This window comes from Haliotis cracherodii, unplaced genomic scaffold (assembly GCF_022045235.1).
Source record: "Haliotis cracherodii isolate W230 unplaced genomic scaffold, xgHalCrac1.p SCAF_11, whole genome shotgun sequence".
Classification (NCBI taxonomy): Eukaryota; Metazoa; Mollusca; class Gastropoda; order Lepetellida; family Haliotidae; genus Haliotis; species Haliotis cracherodii.
The window spans coordinates 12,283,337-12,303,509 of NW_027266266.1; the positions used below are offsets into that span (position 1 = coordinate 12,283,337).

Genomic DNA, 20,173 nt, shown 5'->3' on the forward strand with positions numbered 1-20,173 from the left:
CGTCCCCGGCCACTTTGGTGGCCGCGGGGTCCACCGGTACGGCGGCGGCTCCCGTAGTCACCGGTCCTTCCCCCAAACCGTTGCTCCCGCTATCGGTTAAGGACCGCGTGGCCATGGTTTATGACCTCTTTGAGGACATGCCCCGGCCGCTACCGCGGGGAATCCACGACTGTGGGTTCCTCCGAGGTATACGATGAGTCTTCCGACATGGCTTTCCCCGCATCAACCTTGCTGCGCGGTATCAAGCCTTCCTTGGAGAACGCCTTCGCGGCGGCCTCCGGTCGGGATCTCCCGTTGCCTCCGACGTCGTGGAGAAAGGGTTTATTCCCGGTACATGACGTTGCCTTTCCCGAGGCTGGTTCTACCGCGGAGACCCATGTTGAGCGGTTGGGTGTCCGTGCCCCACCGGCTGCTACGGTAACGCAAGCTACCTTGCACCAGCTGGACGCCCTCGCTCGGCACTCCATGTCTCACGGAGACACTTACTTGGCTGCAGCGGCCAGTCTGGTCGAAGGTTCTCCCACGGACCGTGACCAGCGCATTTACAACTGCCTGCTCAGTTTAAATGCTTCCCTGGAGTACGTTGCCGAGGACTCTCGGCACACACTTGCTCTTGTTGGGTCCCTGCATAGGCGCCTGGGTGCCGCTCCTAACCGGAGCGCGCCCCAGGCTGCTGACGCCGGTAGGTCTAATGGGTCGGGTTCTTCTTCCTCTGGGAAGTAGCCCCGCCCTGAGGGCTCCGGTATGGGCAATCAGCTGCCCTTTCGCAGGAAGACGGGGAACTGGGGGAAGCCCAAGTCGTCTAAGGACGGCAAGGGCCCCTCCAGGTGACTCTCATTGGAGGGGTTCGTATGCCGACAGCGCCAACTTCGGTTGGCCCTAAGGCGAACCCGAGTCACTTGGCCCTGAACAGTTGCGCCTGCCGCAGCCTGTCAGGGCCCCCTTTCCTTCCCCAGTGGGAGCCAGATTCCAGACTTACTGGGAGAATTGGGAACAAGTGTTCGACGACCCGTGGGTGGTCAACACGATTCGGTACGGCTATCGGCTCGATCTCAAAGCGAATCCGCCGCTCACAATTGCCCCATCGGCAGGTTTCTATTCGGAAACCGATCTTCCCTTCCTCGCCGATGCCATCGGCAGGTTGGTGGAGAAGAGGGCAGTTCGGGAGTTAGCTCTACCAGAAATAACACCGGGGTTTTACTCCAGGATATTTCTAGTGCCCAAGAAGGACAGTGCCGAACTCAGAATGATTCACAACGTGAAATCGTTCAACAAGTTCTACCTGAAAGCACTGATCATGAGCACTGCCGGCCGACTGGCTCGGTTCGATCGACCTGAAGGATGCTTATCTGCATGTTCCGATTCACCCGGATCATCACAAGTATCTCAGGTTTGTCTTTCAAGGCAGGCACTACGAATGGGTTGTACTCCCATTCGGTCTTTCATCCGCTCCCTGGCTGTTCACCCGGTTAACCACCCCCATAGTGGGGTTCCTCCACCGGAGGGGTGTCCGGTACTTCGCGTACCTGGACGACTCGCTAGTAGCAAATCGAATGACGGACACCCTGTCACGCCATCTCGTTTTTGCACGTCGGCTCTTGGAGCAATTGGGGTGGATTGTCAATCTCCCCAAGAGCGAGTTAACCTCTTCTCAGAACTTGCAGTTCATCGGAGGTCGGTTCAACACGGTGTCCCATCGCCTCTTTGTCCCCCCAGACCGGTGGCACAAAATTCAGGCGATGATTGCCAAAGTCTTAGCGGTGCAACAGACTGTTCACTTTTGGGAACAGCTGTTAGGGCTACTTGTATCAGCCCAGGCCTGCACCGAACGGGGTCGGCTCCAACTCCGCCCGCTGCAACGGTTTTTAATCCAGTTGTTAGCTACGGAGGTGAACAGTGCGACCGTCGCCCTCCCGGATCGGCTCCGACCGCATCTGGAGTGGTGGACGGTCCCTTACAATGTCGTATCAGGAGTCTCTATGCGGCCCTACCGGGCCACGTTGAGCCTGTATACAGACGCCTCTCTAGTGGGCTGGGGCGCCCATCTAGATGGGGAGGTGAGCTCGGGGCTGTGGTGCGTAGACGAACTAGGTCTTCACATCAATTGTCTCGAGTTCAAGGCAGTGATCAACGCAGTCAATCACTGGAAGCATCGTCTCGTCGACGCCCGGCTCATGCTGGCGACAGACAACACGACGGTAGTGTCCTATGTGAACAAACTGGGGGGAACCCACAGTCACTCGCTACTCGATCTCACGTTCGAGTTTAACGCTCTGGTGGACAGTGTCCTGTGCCAGATACGCGCCCGTCACATCCCAGGTGTGCGGAACGTACTGGCCGACGCTCTATTGAGGCCTCAGGATCCGAGCCCCACAGAGTGGATGCTGAACCCAGTAGTGTTTCAGTGGCTGTGCGAACGTTTGGGTCGTCCGATGGTCGACCTGTTCGCAACGCGGTTCAACAATCAACTCCGGTTGTTTGTATCACCAGTCCCGGACCCGAGGGCCATCGATCACGATGCTCTCGCGTTAGACTGGACGGGCTTGGACGCTTATGCTTATCCGCCGACAGCGTTGATACCACACATTCTAAGCCGGCTCCGAGGAGTTCGCTGTCGAATGTTACTGATCGCGCCCATGTGGCCGAACAGATCGTGGTACCCTGACTTGCTGACCCAGGTCACGCAGTCGCCACTTCCACTGCCTGTGAGACCGGATCTCTTGATCCACCCTCACACCCGTCAGCTTCATCCAAACGCAGGGCAGTTCAATCTGCACGCGTGGATGTTGTCACCGAGCATCTGAGGAGTAAAGTTTTTTCTCGCCGGGCGTCTCGGGCATACGTTAGTATGCATCGTGATTCTACCCAGAAGGTGTATAATGCACGTTGGGTTATTTTCACGAAGTGGTATTGTAAACATCACATTCATTCGGCAGATAAGGTATCTGTGCAGGATATTGCTCGTTTCATGTCTCACTTGCGAGAGACCCGGAAACTCTCCGGGGGTTCCATTGCCAACTATGTCTCGTCCGTTGCTACGGTACGGGACGTTGCTATGGGTACCAGTCTCTCCAAAGAGCCGGTGATACGGGGTATTATCAAGGGTTTCAAACAGCACGATCTTAAGAAGGGCCGCCTTCGGGCACCGGCCTGGGATCTTTCCCTAGTGTTGCAATCACTTACGGAAGCTCCGTATGAACCCTTGCATAGTGCTTCGTTCCGGCATGTGACTTGGAAAACAGCATTTCTCCTCTCCTTTGCCACGGCGGCACGTGTATCCGAAATTCATGCACTCGATGTCGCCAAGGTACGATTCGATAGGGGTGACGAAGGAGCGGTCCGCCTGGGCCTGCTCATGGGCTTCGTCGCCGAGAATTGGGCAAACGGAGAGAGAATTCACTGTAAGATCACTCAAAGAAATCTTACATCCTGCTGATACTGAGGACAGAGCGCTGTGTCCGGTTAGGGCCCTTAAGTATTATCTTAAGGCTTCGAATGAACGTAGACAAGGGCGTGACCGTCTGTTCATATCGTGTAACCCTAATCGCACGGTTGACATAACTCGCAACTCGATTGCGTTGTGGCTTCGTTCTGTCATCAATCTGGCGTACCGGTCTCGGGGGTTACCGGTAGCGGGGTCAAACCCGCACGGGATCAGGGCGCTAGCGGCAACATTTGCCCTACACTCGAATATCTCTGTTCGCAGAATATTACGAGGTTGTTACTGGCGTTCTGACTCGGTTTTTGCCAATCATTACCTCAAACAGGTCGCTGATGCCGTCGTGGAGAGTGTGCACCGTCTTGGCCCGCGGATCGCGGCGCAAGCGGGCACCTAAGGGGTGTGCCCAGCGCAATTCCGAACTCCTCAGGCGTCAGACCTTGCACGGTGGTCAATCTGGGTCGTCTCCAATGTTCCCACTGCCGTGGGTTCAGGAGTTGGGGTCCCGCAAACCAGCGCACTCACACCACAGGTGAGGGCGGCTTTTTGTGTGCTTTGTCCTTATTTGTATTTTGACAATTATGTATTTAATTGTCTGTCGTGTATCCCAACCTTGTGATGCATGCTTACAAATACTGGAATTAGGTCACGCGCCTAATGCATACTTTAAGTAGGCTTGCTCTGGGATATACGGTCTGAATGAAATTAATTTCCCTCTTTTCGACTGTTTAACCTGATCTAAGATTAAGCTCACGCGGATACAGTGTTCTCATCCGCTGTGGCGATGAAATACCTATCCAGTGGGGCCGTTTGGAGTCACCAATCGTTTTGGCAATGACGATTGAGCCTTACGGTATGCGCTTGACAGTCCTTTGGTATTCCTATAGGGTAACGCCTAGCTAGGTGCATGCGCATCGAGTGCTTCCGCCTTGGTGTTTACTTCCGCTGGTCGGAAGGAACGCTAGCAGTCAGGATTCGGGTTGTAGGTGCTCCCCACCGCCTACTGTGGTAGTCAGCCTCGGTATAACAGTGGTAACGTATTACTTAATGTAATTTGTAGAATTTTCTTATTGGGAATATTCTATAAGTAATACATTACCACTGGGCTGCTGCCCGCCCGTCCGTCCCCCGAGCACTTGCTCTCGCAAGAGACAAGAGTGAAGGGTGTCACATGGCAGCTAGGTGGCTACGCACGTGCTGCATGAGGTAATTGAGATCTCTGTGGTAGATTTCGCTATAGCAGCAGTTGTGGGAGACAACAGCCTCGGTATAACAGTGGTAACGTATTACTTATAGAATATTCCGAATAGGAAAATTCTACAAAACTATACTCACAGTCACTCACTCTTGTTTAGAAAGTCATTGAACTCACAAAATATGTCACTTAGAGGGCTGTTGATATGCAGGATGATTGCTTACTAACATCAGCTATGCATGTTGCCAGGAATTTGGCATTGTTACCTCTATTTATTCATTTTTTGTTCATTGTTAATTCATGACCGTTTTTGCACGTTCAGCTGAATAACACGATGGTCGTTGGTATTGACACCTATCACGACTCCGCCAGGAAAGGTCGTTCTGTTGCTGGTGTAGTAGCCAGTGTGAACAAGAATCTGACCAGGTATTACAGCAAATGTACCTTCCAATTCTCCCACCAGGAGTTGATAGATGGTCTTCGGACATCTTTTACAGGTAAGTTGCAATTTCTGTTTTGGCAGAAATAAACCCGTTTCTTAATAGATCCATGCAAGTTTTCCTGGGCTTGATATTTGGCAGTAAGTTATGATGGTTACTGTCTGCAGTGTCACTCGTCAGTGAAATTTCACAATTTCACAGCAATTTTGAAAAAAAATGTGATTATTTCAATAGGCTTGCGGACTTGGTTGATGTATGTCATCGTATCCCAATTGCAAGGATCGATGCACATAATGTCTGCGTATCCCTATTGCGTGGATCGATGCCTATGAAGTAAATCACTGGATTGTATGATCCAGACTCGATAATTTACAGACTGCTGTCATATGGCTGGAATATTGCTGAGTGAGGCATTGAACAACAAACAAGCAACCAAACAAACTTTTTTTTCAGTTATAGTAATTTAAGCATCATGGTAATATAAGGGTTCAGAGCATCACTAATAAACAATGCCAAAGCATTATCACAATGTTTGCTGCTGTCTACTTATGACCGTGGACCTTGACCTTGTGTTGCAAAGGAGAGTAGCCCCCACTTGGACCAAGTGTACAGTCGACAGAATGTCGTCTTTCTCCTTTAACCAAAGCAAACCTGTGTCATTGATTTTGTCTGACTCGTTTTGGAATATTCATAAAAACGGTATTATTTAGTAATATATATATATATGTTTATATGTTTATATTCAGGTTTGAACAATGCATCATATAGATCTACTGCAGCCATTGCAAATTTGTATATTCTAATACTGATTTGATTGTTAATGTTGTCTTGAAGGTTCTTCTTGGCTTATCTTGACGGCCTCATTTATCATGTTTATACATTAAAATATTAGTCTTGGTTGATGTACACAACTGTTTATTTGATTACATACTAGTTTGAACAATCCACTATTAAAAACAGGCTGTCCCTCTCAATATATTTTAAAAAACCATTGCTGAGAACCAGTTTTATTTACAGTTCTCTTAAAGCCTAATCCTTTGAGTTTTTAGCTGGCCCTGTTGGACTGATTTGTAGTAAAATCACAACTTTGTGGACTAGTAAAGTGTTATTGCCCTCATATTTTACTGGCTGTTTAGGACAACCATGAATGGATGCTAAATAGTCCCTGACTATGAAAAACTTACAAAAATATTATCTATCTTGTGTGTATTCACAATGATGCAATGTTACGCAAACATAAACGTTACCTGTTGCAGGGGCGTTAAAGAAGTTCCATGAAGTAAACAACACACTGCCTGAGAAGATCATCGTGTACCGAGATGGCGTGGGAGACGGACAGCTGCCGGCTGTGTATGAGCACGAAGTGCCACAGATGATCCAGGCCATCAAGAAGAGTGGAGGCGCTGAATATGAGTATGTTGCACGTTTTGACCAGGCCCTAAAGAGACGATAATATATGTCAGTTATTGGACTGTTCCATTGAATAGAAAATACTCGCATTAAGGTACGTGGCTATTAGACCTGTTAAGATCTAGACTAGTTCCTCAGCAACCCATGTGGTTCGCAGTGGAAGACTAAACTCAGATTAACTAAACATGAACTTACCTTGCAATCAACTAAAGTGAAATCCCCTTGTAATGTAATGAACAATGAAAATGTTACAAGATAAAATTAAATGGATTTGAAACTTAAAGTGAAGTTACTGTTTGATTAGCATATGTCAACAGTGTAAATGGGTAACTCTCTCAACTATTTCTATTCTATTTCTGTACTATTCTAGTTTACTATTTTGTAACTTCAGAGAGAGATATCCATTTACTACTTGCACATATGAACGCCAGAGGCCAACTGAACTACACTGGGTCCAGAGCATGCACATTTTGCGCTCATCCAGCAAGAAGCACATGCTGCATGCCAACTTTAACGCTTTCCGCGAAGGTGTTTTGTACCCATGAATCAACCGCTGTGTCCAGGAACCCGACACTTGTTCCCAAACGTTTTTCCAGACGCTTCAGAACACCATGCTTGCAATAATAGGCGACTATGCTTGTCGTAAGAGGCGACTAACGGGATCGGTTGAAATTTGCTATACAGATAAGTGTAGTGGTGACTCGTGAAGATCCGGGGTTGAATAGGTCTTTAGCAACCCATGCTTGATGCAAAAGGCGACTTTGCTTGTTGTAAGAGGCGACTAACAGGATCGGATGGTCAAGCTCGCTGACTTGATTGATGCATGTCATCGATCCCAATTGCGTGGATCGATGCTCATGATGTCAATCACTGGATTGTCTGGTCCAGACTGGATTATTTACAGACCGCCGTCATACAGCTGGAATATTGCTTAGTGCAGCATTAAAAAAACAAACACAGTGTAGTGGTGAACTGGTTCATTTTGATGATTTTGGATTTTGAAAAAAAATACTGCACTGAACTGAAGAAAGTGAGGGTGTAAATGGCAATGTACCAAAACTGAAAGTAGCCAAACTCCATGTCTGAATTGCACCAGACAGGTGGGATATGTCATCACCTGATGACAACTTTTTCAACAAACACAATACTTTCAGTCTTCTGTTAAAATTGAAAAATATGTAAGACTTTTGTTGATTTCACAATACTATTATGTTACCACAGGCCCAAGATTGCTGTTGTGATTGTCAAGAAGCGCATCAATGCAAGGTTCTTCGCCAGGAATGGCCCTAATACGGGAAACCCAATGCCAGGAACAGTCATCGACAGTGAAGTCACCAAGCCTGAATGGTAAGTACTTATACCTAGACCACTATTGGTGGTCAGACGATACATGGGTGCATCTTGAGTTTTCATGTGAAAATATGATACACTATAAGTTTTTCTCTGTATCGATACAAGACGATACACTTGCTGAAATAAAATACTTACTATTCTTTTCAATAGCTCGTGAAGCTATTGCTGGAATATTGCTAAAAGTGGGATAAAACCATACTCACTCAAGTTCACTGCTAAAAATACCCTTTACGTACATTTGTCTACAGCTAGCCTTTGAACCAACTCTGAAATGTTTATTGTTCAAAAAGAATTCCATGCAGTTTGACGTATATATGAGTATCGCTCTACGTATTATATCTTTACCTATGAATCTTGATAAGTATCACATCATGATCTTGCTGTATCATTCACCCTGAATCAGTATGGCAGTTTGAAACGACTTTTTTTGTTCATATGCCTTACGGAGCAGTTCCAGAGTTTGATATGTGGTAAAAATGTTATGTCCCTAATTTGGGGGATAATCCTGGTGGTTGTAAAAGGTCTGCAAGTATTCCTTTCAACAGCCAACTTTTCAGCAGATTTACCATTAAAGTAAACCAGTTGACAGCTCTTGCAGTGTTGAAGCTCTTCAAACGAGAGACGGGGCGGTCAGGTAGCCTGGTGGTTAAAGCGTTCACTCATCACGCCGAAGACCCTAGTTCGATTCCCGACATGGGTACAATGTGTGAAGCCCATTTCTGGTGTCCCCCGCTGTGATATCGCTGGAATATTGCTAAAAGCGGCGTAAAACCATACTCACTCACGCAAATAAGGGCATCTCTTTTGTAGATGTACAAAGAAGTTGAGTGAATGTACATTTCCTGGTTTAATGAATTCTGTCTCCTTCCAGGTACGACTTTTTCTTGATCAGCCAGTCTGTACGGCAGGGAACAGTCTCACCCACCCACTACAACATCATCTGGGACAAGACCGGATTGAAACCAGATCACATGCAGAGACTGGCATATAAACTAACACATTTGTACTACAACTGGCCGGTAAGTCCCTTTCAAAACATGAAGCAGATGACACTTCTACATATTCAGAGAAGGTGTAAACTACTACAATTTTATTTAGTGTGCCTTGTATGGGCAAGAGGGAAGAACATTTTTTTATTTCTTAGCATATTGAATAGGTATAGGTTACCAAATGGATCCTCCGGTATTACGGCTTTGTTCACAATATCAGTCACTCGATTGTCTGGGCTAGATTTCGTTGTTACAGGTCGATGTTATATAGCTGGAATATTGTTCAGTGCGTCGTTAAAACAAACAAATGACAAACATATTTATTTAAGAAAAACACCTTGCAACGGGCCGTAAAGATCCGGGGCAGGTCTTCAGCCAACCATGCTTGCCGTAAAAGGCGACTATGCTTGTCATAAGAGATCGGGTGGTCAGGCTCACTCACTTGGTTGATGCATGTCATCGATCCCAATTACGTGGATTGATGCTCATGATGTCAATCACTGGATTGTCTGGTCCAGACTCTATTATTTACACACTACCATCATATAGCTGGAATATTCCTGAGTGCGGTGTTAAACAACAACCAACCAACCTTGCAACGATGTAATTTTTGGGGCAATTCTTTTCTTCTTCTCATCTCCCTGTCCCCGCCCGGCAAGCACACACCACCAAATTATCAGATGGTCAGCCCCTTACCAAGGATCTCAACTACTATAAATGGCCACTGTGTCCCATGCTTTTTGCAAGGTAGACATGTGATTGAGTTAAAATTTAACGTCACATCAGCAATATTTCAGCTATATTGTGACAAGAGGTTAGACATGTATATCATGTCAGACTTGTGTGACATACTTGGGGAGGAACATGAACATCTGGAAACCAAATCACTTGAATCAAATTTACAAAAAAGTCTACTCATTGGTTTAAAAATGCTCTTTATTACTTGCCCGTGAAGAGATCACCCGTTTAATAAACATACAGCTGTATTACACATTGTGTAATACCAAAACGCGTGCTTATGTACTCTCGGAACACGTTTCACGAACAAATATTGAAAGCTCTCAACATCCCTTGGCGTATTCAACGACATTGTGTGTGGAGATGATAGATCACTGGGAGGAGCTTATGTACACTCGATGACCTCAGCAACCTTGTTGCTAGGCTGACGTCACATGGCATTGTTTCGCCGATGGATCTTGCAACAAAATTCAAGAAATTACGTCATCGGGTATTGTGACGTCATTGTAAACTTTGAGCTGCAAGGCCCCGTTCCACAAGGCGATCGTACTCTAGCGCAACGACAGTCGTTGGTCTAAGTTAAATTATGTGAGGTGTGATAGCCTTAGCACTACGATAATTTTGTGGGACGAACGCCTGAAATCTAAAGGTGGACCATTGTATGATATTAAATTCATACGTTTCAACTTTTGACGTGTTTGAAGTATTATTCTGTTAAACTCAATTGGATTATGCCATGCATGGATCGTGTAGGTGTCAGCCTATTTACACTCAACAGTATAATTCTAAAAACATTATAAATGACAAGTAATAAATAAAATACTAAACTCGCTCTCGTGTAAAACCAATTTTATGAAACTCGCGAATAGTTGTGGTATCTGACGAGCGAAAGCGCGTCAGATACCAGAACTATTCACTCGTTTCATAAAATTGGTATTACACGGGAGCTCGTTTAGTATTCTATATATAGATAGTACCTAATGGAGTAAAGATATGTTAAATAACATAGAAAACTTTCAATGCCTGTTGATTATCTAAGTTTCCCCAAGAGAGTGGTCTCAAAATGATAAGGTAGCCTAGTGGTTAAAACGTTCACTTGTCACACCGAAGACCCAGGTTTGATTCCCGACATAGGTACAATGTGTTGAGCCCATTTCTGATGTCCTCTGCCGTGATATTGCTGGAATATTGCTAAAAGCAGCAAAAAATATAACTCACTCACTCACTAACGCAAAATGATTAACCTTTTCAATGCAGAATATGCCAATCTATTGTTACTTCTTGCAGGGAACAATCCGAGTGCCGGCTCCATGTCAGTATGCCCATAAGCTGGCTTTCCTTGTTGGTCAGTCTCTTCATAAGGATCCATCACCATCGCTGTCAGACAAGCTGTTCTTCCTCTAAGGATGAGGAACAAAATGACTTATGAGACAATATGAGAAAAGAGTGCCAAGGACTGTGCAAAGTTTCCAAAGGATACATGTTCAAAACATGGTAATAGAAGTGAAAGGCCTGTGAAGTTTCAGGGCACTGATAGCTGATAAGATGTTGATCAGCTTACTTCTTTTCTGTTTCATGAATGAAAGATTTGTGGGAATGTTGAATAAATTGGTTTGAAAGAACAGGGAATGAAAGTTTTGTTGTTCAAGGGCATTTTTCATTATCATAATATATACATATTTTCAAAGATATGTAAACATTGACGTGAAAGGCCAGTGAGTTTCACAGGACTGTTAGCTGAAAGTTTTTATCAACATCGTTTTTGTTCATGTATTAATGAAAGACCTGTGTGAATGTTGCATTCACTGGTTTGAAATAACGGGCAGTGCAAGTTTTTGTTAGGGACGTGCATGTTTCATTCATCCAAAGCATATGTTAAGTTGCCCTTTGTAACAGAATAACCATTACCTTTTTCATATCATATCATGGCATGATTGTGAGCCTGGTTTATTTTTTAAGAAGTGTAAAGGAAAATACATAATGGTTTAGTTAACATTTGTATGATCGGAAATCTAAATATTATTTTCATGACAGTTTCATCGTTAATTAAATTTTAGAACATGTTTTAGATTGCTCTGTTGGTAACATGGTTACTCTATATTTTGTTTTAGTTAAATGTTGAGTATTTTGCTCTGTATTTTCTTTTACATACTCATTGCATTGTTTGAATGATGTGAGCGTAAAAATAATTATTTTTATGTACTTTGTAAATAAAAGACATTTACAAACTTGCTGTGTAACTGTTACTGTTTTGTGCCTGTGAATTTTTTATCTTAGGTGGTCGTATTCCGTCAGTATCAGAATGGCCCCATGGGAGTGGCCTAAATGTGAATGCCCAGTTACACAGCTTCAGAATGAGGCTAGAACAAGAGATATAGCAATTGCCGTTGGCTAGAACATGGAATAACCCATCCAGAATTCAATAGCTCTCCGAAACCTGTCAAAACGAATACTTGTGTTAATTCAAAAGCACTTTCTTTGCAAGTCTCAAGATTATTTGCACATTGAAAAGACTTGACATTTCCGTCGCGTAACAGGTGTTTTGTTTGTTGTCCCACTCAGCAATGTTAACAATATAGTAACATATTTAGCAAGGACACAAGAGACTGGTAGCCCTACCCAGTAAATTCTAGCTCCACCACCGGGATTAGTTTTCTAAACCAGGTGATAATGACAGGTTAGAGACCTGGGAAGTTGTCTGAAATTTGATTTTATAATGCTGAAAGATCACTGGTTAAAACTAGGCGTCTCTAATGTTTGTGTACAACATAGCTTGATTATGAGTCCCTGTCAAGACGTTGGGGGATATAGGAACGGGTTTTTTCACTCGCTTTTCAATGGGGACATATTTTCTGAAAAACTTTTAAAATTAGAGAAATTAAATTTTACACACTGATGTAATTGGTCCTGATCTTACATGAGTTCGAAAAATGGTGTCATAAATTAATTTAATACAGTTATGGACCTTGCTCAATGCTTTTCGACTAAGTACATGCTGCGTGAAATAGGGACATGTTTTCTTAGAAACTACGATGAGTCCGAAAATTGTGCCATTAATTGTTTTTCCAGTTAATCCCTTGCTACATGTTTTTTTAGATTTTGTGCATAGACAGTTACGGTCCTTGGTCGATGTTATTTTTATTACTTGGTGCATCGTGTCTGCAATGGGAAAGGTTTACTCAGGAACTACTGAAGTTAAATACCCGTGAGGATCCAGGTTAGAATAGGTCTTCTGCACACAATGCTTGTCGTAAAAGGCGACTATGCTTGTAAGAGGCGATTAACGGGTGGTCAGGCTCGCTGACTTGGTAGATGCATGTCGTCGTATCTCAATTGCGTGGATCGATGCTCATGATGTTAATCACTGGCTTGTCTGGTCCAGATTCGATTATTTACAGACCGCCATCATGTAGCTGGAATATTGCTGAGTGCGGTGTTAAACAACAAACAAAACGACGATATTTGAATGAAACTTGGCATTATTATCGAAGAGATACTTTTCAAGAGTGAGTTCGAAACAAATTGTGTTGTTGGACTCAACAAATCAAAGTTGTTTGTTGATATTTTGATCCTGATATGACCTTTGAACATAACGGCGTGGGACCTTGCTCATAATATCAATCACTGATTTGCTAAGACCTGACTTAACTATTTCTAACCAGTCGTTGGAATATATCTGACCGGCGTTAATCAATATTCACTTACTCAATTGTCTTGTTTGAACATTCAATATAAAACTGCCAGTTATTTAACATTAAAGCTTAAACCTAAGCTTCCGGGGTGGTTTTTCAAAGAATGGATGATTAAACATTCAACGCCTTTAATCAATATGGTCAGTTAAAACGAATAGCTATGATTATTTTCATCCCGTTTCAGACAGGTTTGTAAAATAATTGATTCAAGAAAGGAATGAAAAACTATATTTGACTTTCATTTTGCAATAACAATTGTACGTCTCCCTTTCAGAGGAGATTGTCTTGAAGTAGGGACAGAAAAATAAACTTTGGGGTTATTATTTTTAAACTTTTCAGCTCTGTCTACACTACGAAAACTATCCCCAAATAAATTGATGGTCCCTAACTCTTTTGTTGAGTCTATTCTGTCTCCAACCCGAATATTAAATTGTCAGTTAAAACGGACTCGGTGGGAAGGTAAATTGTCTACATTAGTGTGTCACACAATCAACCACTGATTTGCTTCCTTCAAATGTGACACTGGACTCCCACCATACTCACTTGCATACAATCCCGGGGACACGGGTGGCCCAGTCGTCTAAGCCGCCGAGATTGGCTGTGCAGAGTTGCGTCCCTTGGGCACGCCAGACATTGTGGGTTCGAATCACGGTTCGACCCGATTATGTTTCTAGGTTTGTCAGCACCATACCCGTGCTCGTGGGTTTCACCGAAGTGGTAAACGTCTGAGACCTGTATCACTTCGGGCTTTCCTCCCACATTAAGCTGACACACCGCGATATAACTGGTAAAATGTTCAAACGGCGTAAAGCCCAACTCACTCACTCACTCACTCACTGCATACAATCCAAAATTGCAATATGATGATAAGGAGATGAATCCATCACAGCACCATCTCGGTAAGTAATTTCGGGGAAGAAAAGGTCTTCAGCAACCCATACTTGCCGTAAAAGGTGACTATGCTTGTAAAGGCGACTAATGGGATCGGATGGTCAGGCTCGCTGACTCGGTTGATGCATGTCATCGATCCCAATTACGTGGATTAATGTTCATGATATCAATCACTGGATCGTCTCATCCAGACTCTATTATTTACAGACCACCGTCACATAGCTGGAATATTGCTGAGTGGGGCGTTAACAACAAACAAACAAACGTTAAGTAAGCGATTAAAAAGGCGAATTTATCAATGCTTTATTTTCGTTCTTTGGCTGATGATGCGGGTACGGTTGAAGAAGGCAGTCTGAAAACACATCCCTCATGGCACCTGAAAGTAAGACCATGAAATGATTGGTTGTTCAGCAATCTGATGCCAGAACTGATTCGGCAGAGGTGTGGCATTTTGTTTTGGTTGATCGTTGATTCGTGTATGAAATATTAAGTCTGATTATTATGTGAGCGAATCATCTGCGACTTGAATTCCGGTACCTCATCACAAAGCGATTCCAAATCATGGTAAGCTGAGTGTGGTTGCTATGCCATGCAGGTGCTATGATGCGCAACCTCAACTTTACAATAGTCAACTTTCCCTTTTTGTCGAGCTATGCCAGCATCTCCAGCCTTTGCACATTTTGACAACTTGCGCTTTCTACGAAGATTTCAAAGAGCGTGATACGAGTTTGATCTGGGTAAGCCTTGATCAGAAAAGCCTTTTATAAGTATTATGGTAGAAATTTCCAAATTAGAGGCATCAGTGATTTGATTCCATTACCTATTTTGACTTGTACCATATATATTCCCGTGTTTCTTTCAGGTGAACAACTGACTTGCTATCTTCCCGAGGCAAGAGAGTTAACTGACTATAAAAGTCCAGTTTCCACCCTTGCCGAACTAGGCTGGTATATAATTGAGTTACAATTTGGCAGGACTAACGAGTCTATGCATAGTCCAATCAAAATCGCGCACCGAAATCGAAATCCGGTTCGTAAACTGTCGTGCAGATTTCAGTCGACTGCAGGATTTGCAAAGCATGTGCACCGCCAACTCGTTGTAAACAGATATTTTCTATATCTTTTTATGCTTTTAATCAAAGTGCTCACGTGATTTGATGCATATCGCGATGTAAGACCCGTTTTATCACAATATAGATCTTGATTATCGATCAGATCGTCCTGACTCGGCGCCACCATTTTGTGTGAAGCAAACACAAGTGATACGAGAGGTGGAATCTGATTGGTCCATAGGAGAGGCTTAGAAAGGACATAACTGGTCATAGCCAATGGTGGCGCTACGATCGAGCCCAGGGATTCCAGACTAGTTCGGCAAGGGTGGAAACTGGACTTTTAAAGTCAGTTAACTCTCTTGCCTCAGGAAGATTCTGACTTGCCTTTGTATGTGTTTGTGCGGCCGGTGGGGCAGGATATGCTCACTGCTCACGAACACCTGGCATCATCACTATTTAAAAGCAGTTCATAAACATATGCTTATGAAATATAACTTGACTGCTTTCTGCAGAAATTTCATATGATTATGGAAATGTTTTGGTCACTTTCATTCCTATCGGAGATGGGGCTCTGCAATTGGTTAACTAAAATGTTTGTTGGTTTGCACGTTTGTTTGTTGTTGGACGCTGCACTCAGCAATATTCAAGCTATATGACGGCGGTGTAAATAATTGATCCTGGACCAGACAATCCAGTGATTGACATCATGAGCATTGATCTACGCAATTGGAATACAATGACGATAATGTTTCCACTATGCCGTGCTCGTGGGTTTCACAAAAGTGGTAAACGTCTGAGACCTGCTTTACTTCGGACTTTCGTCCCATATTTAGGTGACACACCGTGATATAACTTGAGTATAGTTCAAAGCACCCTTAAACTCAACTCACACACTCTCTTGCTTTTAGAAGGCCTATATAAAGGAGTACATAAAGTCATCTTCGAAATTGTCATCTTGGCCATCTTGTGGAGAAATCCTCCGTTTTTTATGATGTCTCGAAATAGAGTCATGTTGAGGAGATATCTTCCGTTGTCTCTGATGTTTCTGATGTCTCCAATGATGGCCATCTTGAGGAGAAACCCTCCGTTGCCTGTCACGTCTTGGAGGAGATGTTTCATTAGCATCATCGGAACGGAGAGAGGCATCACTGCGATCTAACGCAATCCGTCGACTATTGGGTCTTCGGTGATAATTGTTGTGTCTTTCGAAGAAATCCTCAACCAGATTCCTTTCGTCATCCTGTTCATCGTGTCCTAACATTTCCACCAGCAAAGCTTTGACAAAGACCAGCGTGGATTGTACCTGGGAAACTGTGAACATCAAACATAGTGTTGTAAGTGTACCATTTACCTATCAACCCATGCTTGTCACAGTCGACTACCGGGATCGGGCGGTCAGACTCGCCGTCTTTATTGCCGCATCGGTGCTCATGATATCAATCACTGGATTGTCTGGTCCAGACTCGATTATGTGCAGATAGCCGTCATATATCTATAATACTGCTGAGTGCGGCGTTAAACAGCAAACATAAAACACATTATACATATTACCGCAAATGACTGCAAGGCGGCTGGGTTGTCGTTGAGCAATAATACTTTTTGATAGCAAAGGCAAAAGAATCGTTTGTTTCTCGTTTCCACCACCTTCATATTTGACCCTACCTAACCGTTACCCTGTCCCAATATATGTAAGATATTAAAAGGAGGAAATTTTCCTTTACTGACAATAGTAGTGTCATCAATCAAACCCCTTAAAACAATAAGCAAAATGACCCGTGAAGATCGGGGGTAGAATAGATCTTCAGCAACCCATGCTTGCCGTAAAAGGCGACAAGAGGCGACTATGCTTGTCGTAAGATGCGACTAATGGGATCGAGTGGTCAGACTCGCTGATTTGGTTGATGAATGTCATCGATCCCAATTGAGAGGATCGATGCTCATGATGTCAATCACTGGCTTATCTGGTCCAGATTCGATTATTCACAGACCACCGTCATATAGCTGGAATATCCCACTCCCCATGGTGGATGGATGAATGAAAGGGGTTTAACGTTCTGTTCAAGATTATTGCACTTATATGGCGACGTGGATTCACGTGTGTGCTTGTACGTGTGTCTGCTTGTACTAACCCTCGATACATTCTGCTTGTATAGTGCAAGCCCACTCATGCCGCACTGATAGGGATAACCCACTCAGACACGCCTGCGTGGACTAGTCGGAGAGCGGAAGCATGGTCCGATCATCGGCCGTGCATACCAAAGAACTTTAAAAGATGGTACTTGTTGTTATCCTGCCTGGCACATAGCATTAAGGTGCTCAAACAAGGACTGGTCGGTTCGGAGTCAGTATTCTGTGTCTGAGTCGGATATTCATGTTAAACTGCGCCATGGTGTCTCAGTGGGCGATCATTATAAAGTCGGCAGTAGTCCGGAGAAGTACAAGCAGCCGCACACACACACTCGTACATGCACGTCGCTATATATGTGGTATAATCTTGGGAGCGACGCTATACCCCCTTTATTTCTTAGCATACTGACACTGAACCGACCAGTCCTTGTTTTAGCCCCTGAATGCCGAGAGCCAGGCAAGGTAACAACAAGTACCATCTTTTTACCGTCTTTTGGTATGACGCAGCCAGGTATGGACGTTCTGTCCACTAGACCACGGAAGCCGTCTCCTACAGTGGGTAGTATAACTACACATCTTTGTACCAGTTTGTGACATGAGTAATTCGGAGTTGTCAAACTATTTCCAGCCTTTATTGTTTTTATTGCACACTTACCTTTTCCTTCCAGTTTGGACGATACTGACTCCAACTTGTCGCTCAGCTTCTGTTGTTCTTGAAGCATGGTCTCCACGACGTTCACAAGGGAAGACATGTCTCCATCTGTAGTGAAAGTGCTCGTCGTTCAATCCCTTATGTTTCAGTGCAGCTAAACATATTTCATAAATGACTTTGTATTTATTGAATGACATGGTTTATTACTTCTTGGGTCGTTTGTGGTTTTTATCTATTCTGATCATTATCATCGTCGTCATTGTTCTTCTTTCTAGCGGTTATGCTGAAACTACCATCATCATTCCTACTACTGAAACCTGTTATCCATAATATAAAGTGGTATTTATTACCGGTGAAGATTACGGGGTAGAATTGGTCCTCAGCAACCCATGCTTGCCGTTAAAGGCGTCAATGCTTGTCGTAAGAGGAGACTAACGGGATCGGATGCTCAGGCTCGCAAACTCCATTTTTTACAGACCGCTGTCATGTAGCTGGAATATTGCTGAGTGCGGCGTTTAACAACAAACAAACAAACAAACAAAACTTAAATCCGCATTTGATATCTTGGAAGTCAAACCATTTGCGGTTTGTAAAATCCCATTCATGTGAAGACAAACAAAGGGGCCGGTAGTCCAAGCAACTTCCTTCACAAGCATCGGATCTCATTGGTCCTTTGTCTGTGATCACATTAGACTAAACCAGTGGCCGAGTGTCGGAACTGGGTTACACCCTTCATGCCTCAGTAAAGGTTACAAAAAGTTTTAGGCAAGATTGTGGAGGACATTTCCAAATTTGTCCGATACAATTGCTTATTTTGACTCGTACCATATGTTCCCGTGTTTTTCGGGTGAACAATTGATTTGCCTTTGCATGTGTTTGTGACGGATGCCACCGGATGGGAAGGATACGCTCAGCGTTTTGCGAGCACTTCTATCATCACTACTTGATAGTGATTATTAAACACATGCTAATGAATCAGCTGGAATCGTGCAATGGTCTCTGCTTTTTAGTAGATATTTCTTATGATTGTTGAAATTTCTTCTTAAACGTCTACGACAGTTGTCGTTTTCGTAATTATATATACTGACACACCGTGAGATAACTTAAATGTCCAAACGGCGTTAAACCCAATTCACTCGCTCATAAAACAACTAAAAAGAAACTACTCGCCCGTGTTGGCCTGACTGATGTTCTTGGTATTTGCCGCTGGATCCTGAACATCACCAGTTCTTTTTCCACCTATTCCCAGAGAATGCCCAGCGGTTCCCAGAGAATGCCCAGCGGTTCCCGGAGAATGCCCCGCGGTTCCGAGAGAATGCCTAGAGGTTCCCGGAGAATGACCCGCGGTTCCCGGAGAATGACCCGCGGTTCCTGGAGAATGTCCAGTGGTTCCCGGAGAATGCCCAGCAGTTCTTGGAGAATGCCCAGTGGTTCCCGGAGAATTCCAAGCGGTTCTTGGTGAATGCCCAGCGGTTCCTGGAGAATGCCCAGCGGTTCTTGGTGAATGCCCAGCGGTTCTTGGAGAATGCCCAGTGGTCCCCGTTGAATGCCCAGCTGTTCCCGGAGAATTCCCAGCAGTTCCCCGAGAAAGCCAAGCGGTTCTTAGAAAATGCCCAGTGGTCCCCGGAGAATGCCCAGCGGTTCCTGGAGAATGCCCAGTGGTTCCCGGAGAATGCCCAGCAGTTCTTAGAGAATGCCCAGTGGTTCCCGGAGAATTCCAAGCGGTTCTTGGTGAATGCTCAGCGGTTCCTGGAGAATGCCCAGCGGTTCTTGGTGAATGCCCAGCGGTTCTTGGAGAATGCCCAGTGGTCCCCGTTGAATGCCCAGCTGTTCCCGGAGAATTCCCAGCAGTTCCCCGAGAAAGCCAAGCGGTTCTTAGAAAATGCCCAGTGGTCCCCGGAGAATGCCCAGCGGTTCCTGGGGAATGCCAAGCGGTTCTTGGAGAATGCCCAGTGGTCCCCGGAGAATGCCCAGTGGTTCCTGGAGAATGCTCAGCGGTTCCCGGAGAATGCCCAGTTGTTCCTTCAGAATGCCCAGCGGTTCCTAGAGAATGCCCAGCTGTTCCGTGAGATTTCCCAGCTATTGCTTGAGCTGCTTTTCCGGCTGTTCCTTGAAGGGAACACACGACAACAACAGCAGACAGGAGAAGAGGCAGAAGCTGAGACATGGTGCCTCGCAAGCAGTCTCTCTGGGGTC

General features: G+C 44.6%; 1 protein-coding gene across 4 annotated transcripts in view; it reads left to right on the forward strand.

The window, feature by feature from the left end:
* Nucleotides 1–11,660, forward strand: part of LOC139456219 (piwi-like protein 1) — a 56,112-nt gene extending 44,452 nt beyond the window's left edge. For 2 of the 4 annotated variants that reach the window (XM_071237800.1, XM_071237801.1), the window contains exons 15-19: nucleotides 4,957–5,131; nucleotides 6,331–6,487; nucleotides 7,706–7,831; nucleotides 8,709–8,856; nucleotides 10,852–11,659. In XM_071237800.1, the coding sequence (XP_071093901.1) occupies nucleotides 4,957–5,131; nucleotides 6,331–6,487; nucleotides 7,706–7,831; nucleotides 8,709–8,856; nucleotides 10,852–10,968 (723 nt within the window). In that variant the 3' untranslated portion in view covers nucleotides 10,969–11,659. Of the gene's footprint in view, nucleotides 1–4,956; nucleotides 5,132–6,330; nucleotides 6,488–7,705; nucleotides 7,832–8,708; nucleotides 8,857–10,851 lie in introns of all 4 variants that reach the window. The other 2 variants (XM_071237799.1, XM_071237802.1) reach the window with 2 other exon arrangements.
* Nucleotides 11,661–20,173: the final 8,513 nt, after the last annotated feature.